Source organism: Poecilia latipinna, unplaced genomic scaffold (assembly GCF_001443285.1).
Source record: "Poecilia latipinna isolate Pla-1442-1.1 unplaced genomic scaffold, P_latipinna-1.0 Scaffold3192, whole genome shotgun sequence".
Taxonomy (NCBI): domain Eukaryota; kingdom Metazoa; phylum Chordata; class Actinopteri; order Cyprinodontiformes; family Poeciliidae; genus Poecilia; species Poecilia latipinna.
This window is the reverse complement of record NW_015115808.1, coordinates 41,328-46,382: the sequence shown is the minus strand read 5'-3', so window position 1 is coordinate 46,382 and position 5,055 is coordinate 41,328. Positions and strand designations below refer to the sequence as shown.

The 5,055-nt window shown below is 40.8% G+C and overlaps 1 protein-coding gene across 1 annotated transcript; it reads left to right on the top strand.

Annotated features, from left to right (window-relative positions):
• The first annotated feature begins 231 nt into the window (after positions 1 to 231).
• htr1b (5-hydroxytryptamine (serotonin) receptor 1B) lies at positions 232 to 2,227 on the top strand. The gene has a single exon (XM_015023070.1). It carries the CDS (start codon positions 544 to 546, stop codon positions 1,696 to 1,698), a length of 1,155 nt encoding a protein of 384 aa, XP_014878556.1. The 5' UTR covers positions 232 to 543; the 3' UTR covers positions 1,699 to 2,227.
• Positions 2,228 to 5,055: the final 2,828 nt, after the last annotated feature.

Here is a 5,055-nt window from a genome sequence, read left to right as displayed (position 1 = left end):
TATTTTTGGCGGAAATGTGCTCCTCCTTTCTTCTATCTCCTGAACATTCAAATATGCTGAAGAACTCATGTCAGAGGAATGTTATTTTCTTGACTGGTGAACTGCATCCAGATGGAAACAGTGGGCGCTATGACCCAGCGGAGATCCTTCTCCTCCAGAGAGAGAGAGAAACAGGTTGTGATCAGTTGCGCTTGTTTGATGTCAGAGTATAAAACGAGTCATCAGCTCGGATCTCCATTCAGCCACAAGGGGCCCAAGGAGCCACAACTCTGGAAAACATCTGGCCTTCATGCGGATCGACTGCGACTTCCTCCCAGATGTTAAAACATCCGGATCGACATTTAATCTCCAACATTTTCTGTCTCTTTCAGCGCGATCGCAGTTAGAAATTGACTTTGTGGATTAAAAACTATATATAATAATAATAATTAATTACTTAATTAATAATGGAAAAGATGTATGGACTTCTGGTTCTACATTTTTCCAGCCGAATACGAATAAAAAAGAAACAATGAAGACGAGTTTCTATGTTTCTCTGACCGGATGGCCGCATCAGTGGGTGAAGTAAAAGTGGAAGAAGTGATGGAGCTTTTGGAACCGACTCAGCCGGTGAACGCCTCCAATGACAGCTTCATTTCTCTCCTACCTGAGAGCGCAGAGAGCCTCGCCTATCAGATCTCTCTGGCGGCCGTCCTGTCGCTCATCACGCTCGCCACCACGCTCTCCAACGCCTTCGTCATCGCAACCATTTCCCAGTCGAAGAAGCTGCAAACTCCGGCGAACTTTCTGATCGCGTCGCTGGCGGTCACCGACCTCCTGGTGTCCATCCTGGTGATGCCCATCTGCGTCCTGTACACGGTCATCCACAGCTGGACGCTCGGCCAGATCGTCTGCGACATCTGGCTCTCCTCCGACATAACCTGCTGCACCGCGTCCATCCTGCATCTGTGCGTAATTGCGCTGGATAGGTACTGGGCCATCACGGATGCGGTGGAGTACTCCAAGAAGCGCACGCCGGGACGCGCGGCCGGGATGGTGGCCACCGCCTGGGTCATCGCCATCTCCATCTCCCTGCCGCCTCTCTTCTGGAGGCAGGTCAAGGCGGAGGAGCTGACCAGCTGCAGCGTCAACACGGACCACATCTTTTACACCATCTACTCCACCTTCGGGGCGTTTTACATCCCCACCCTGCTGCTCATCGTGCTGTACGGGAGGATTTACGTGGAGGCCCGGAAGCGCATTCTGAAACAGTCTCCAAAAAAGGTCGGGAAGAGACTGACCTCTGCGCACCTGGTCACCAACTCTCCCGGATCCGTGGCGTCCACGACTTCGCTGCAGTACGCGAGGCACGACACTCCGTCCAGCGACACCGGGTCGTCGACCAGCGAGAACCAGGTGAAAGTCACGGTGTCCGACGCGCTTTTGGAGAAAAAGCGCATCTCCGCGGCCAGGGAAAGAAAAGCGACCAAGACTCTGGGGATCATCCTCGGCGCGTACATCGTCTGCTGGCTTCCGTTTTTCATTTACACGCTGCTGGTGGCCACATGTGAGACATGTTTGAACCCCGAGCTGTTCGACTTCTTCACCTGGCTGGGATACCTGAACTCTCTGATTAACCCGATCATTTACACCATGTCCAACGAGGATTTCAAGAAGGCTTTCCAGAAACTAGTGCGCTTCAGATGCTGCAGGTCCTGAACTGATCCTCCAAACTAAATGCTTGTTTTATATATGTATAAAACACAAAACCTTTCTTGTCATTTCGTCCTAACTGTTTCGTTTCATACCTGTAAACTGACATGGCATGACGGATACGTTTATTTTTCGGAGTAATTCAATATTTTGATGATTCATGGATTTAACACGTCATTCAAAAAGCCATACGGCCAATCCAGTTCTATTTATTTTGATTATTTGCTGATTATTTCACCATTTTGCCATTTCAGACCTCAATTGTTTTCTTTCTGGTACAGAATTTATTTATTTATTTTGTTGTTTATTATTGTGTGGAAATGCATGAATGCAGTAAAAATATCTACAAGCAGGAAGTCACTTGAGGTCATAAAGGGTCATATAATATATTAAAATATTGGGAATAGCAAGAAAGAGGATCAGGGGAACTAATTAAGGAATTGACTGTTTTCTCAGCATTTAGATGTTGAATTTGGACCTTAATCTCAGAATTCTGAGTTTAATTTAAAATTTTGACTTTCATCAAAAAATTTAGACTTTTATGTCAGGATTTTGATTTTCTTTCTCAGAATTTCGACTTTTTTCCTCAGAATTTTGAAATTGTTCTCAGAATTCTGACAAAATTGATCTCAAAGTTCTGATTTTAACCTCAAAATTTTGACTTTTTTGTCATAATTTTGATGTTTTTTCTTAGAATTTTTACATTTTTCTCAGAATTCTAGAAGTTTGACTTAAATCTCAGAATTTTGACTTTAATCTAAAGATTTTGACTTTTTCCTCCAAATTTTGGTGTGGAATTTAGATTTTTTTTAAATAGAATTTTGACTTTTGGCTTCAGAAGATTAAAGTCAGACTTCTGAGAAAAACTGTCAGAATTCTGAGATTTAAATCAGATTTGTTTTTTCCAGTGGCCCTAATTCTCTTCCGTAGAATGGAGAAGAATTGACAAACGATTAACTTACACAAGGAATTTTGCCAATTTTATAACCTTTTATCACTTTAAATAATGAAAATAATAAACTACAGCCAAGAATAAACTCATTCCGAGTGTTTGAGGAACATGGATATGAAACTGTTTATGAAATGGGAGAAGGAAGGGAGGAAATGGCAGCAGGCGGATACATTATGAAGGAAGGGACTGGAAAAAATGACACATTATGACCCCTATGAAACCTCCTGCTACCTTTGTTGGAGTCATATTATCATATTTCCACAACACAGTAAACGTGTGCAACATAAAATAATTACTTTGTGGTTTGTGGATGAAAATGTGCAGCACATTTCCAAGACTACAAAGGGATGGAATGGCAAAGGAGCCACGTACAGGTTTAGTTACAAGAGGAATAGAAATATAATGTGAATCACAAAGAGGAAAAAAAAATCCTTATAATTTGCAGCCGTATAATAAAATGTAGGATAATCTATTTTGATCTATCATGAATTTGAGCAGATTTTAAAGAAGATAATGGGACTGAAAGTTGCTTTTCTGGAATGAGTCACTATTTTCATCAGTGTGTGAATATGGATCAGAAGGGAACGGTTCCGGTTCTGGTTCCGGTTCCGGTTCCGGTTCCGGTTTTGGTTCTGGTTCTGGTTCCGGTTCCGGTTCCGGTTCCGGTTCCGGTTCCGGTTCTGGTTCTGGTTCTGGTTCCGGTTCCGGTTCCGGTTATGGTTCCGGTTCCGGTTCTGGTTCTGGTTCCGGTTCTGGTTCCGGTTATCAGCCCAGATCAGGAACATTCTGTGACTTTCTGCGGTTTATTTTAATTAAATGTTCAAACAAAGATCTGTCATCAATCAGTCTGTTCCTCCACACTAACAGGATTCATCAGCTCAGATGAACATTTATTTTTTTAAATTGTGCTTTAAAAATAGTGGGAACTCTAATGTTATTTATTTATCAAACTCAATGAGGTGCATACGTCTACATGCTGTTGATTGTTGCTGAATGAACATTTTATTTCACACATTGACCATTGATCAATTGACCATTGATAAACCAGCAGGAAAAACTGGTCGATTTTGGTATTTTTCACATTGATTGATGCCTTTTCTGTGTTTTTTGGCTCAATAAAACAGATTTATTTTAATTAAATGTTCTAATAATGCTCAGTGTCTCAAGAAATGCATCAATCAACCCAGATCCAGCTTAATCTGAGTGTAATCCAAAACTACCCACTTTCATGCATCACAAAATGTATTAATAACCTTTAATACATTTTTATTTATGAAATTCAACAAGCTGCACAACAGAACATGCTGCTGATTGATGCCGAATGAACATTTTATTTGAGATATTGACCATTGATTGGTGCTAATCACAGGAAAATCTGGTCTATTTTGATCTTTTTCAGATTGGTTGATGCCTTTTAAACCTGAAAACATCCTGTAAATGTCATCGTTAAAGTAATCCAAAGGTTTGCGTTTGTTTTGATCACAATCACAGCCTGCTTTTCTGCTGCACTCAATGATCATCTGGTTAGAAAACGGAGAAAAATAACAGAACCAAACGCCTGCAGGCTGCACCCTGCAGCAGGAAAACATTCACATAAAATCGATGTCAAACAAAAAAAAACACTTCATCTGATATTTGCCAAGCTGAGTGCCATGATGACTTCAATTCTGCTGAACAAACAGCCTCCTGTTTTACTGAGCATGTGTGAACCTGTATGTAAAACCTTACAGCTGCAGAGTCCCACCTGAAGGGAAGTGCAATAGAAAAAATGTTTCTCTTTATTCAAAAACTAAATATTGTGGTGTAAATTTGTGAAATAAAAGCTTTTTAATGTCTGTAAATGAGAGATTACTGCCCTCAGAATAATAAAAATGATGGCAAAATCATATTAAGCAACGTCTTGTGGCTCTAAATGCTTTGGGAAAATATGAAGAATGAAAACAGGAGATTTCATTTTCATACTGTTTGGTTTCTCCACCGACTTCCAGTCCGTCTAATTTCTCTGCTCGGCTCCCTCTGGGAGGAGCACACATCTATTTGATCAGCAGCTGTCAGATATCACTGAGATATGATGGTGGGAAAAGCTCTTCTGCCCTCATAATGTCAGCAAACGCATAAACACACCCCTCCCCATGGGCTTCTGTTTGAGAATTTTAATATGCATGAAAGATGAGTATATTTGAACAAAGCTCTTCCTTAGAGAACTAGTCTGACTTGCACAGAAAGGCTGGAAAATGGAGCAGAATTTGAAATTGTCCTGCAATAATTGTTATGATGTCGTGTTTAACAAGATTAATGATGCAAAATGTTCAGTTTTTCATAACGTATAACAAGTTTTTATTTAAAGACCAGATTAAGAACGCATCAAAACCAAGAAAATATTAAAGTAAAGCAGAAATCCTAACTTTTTA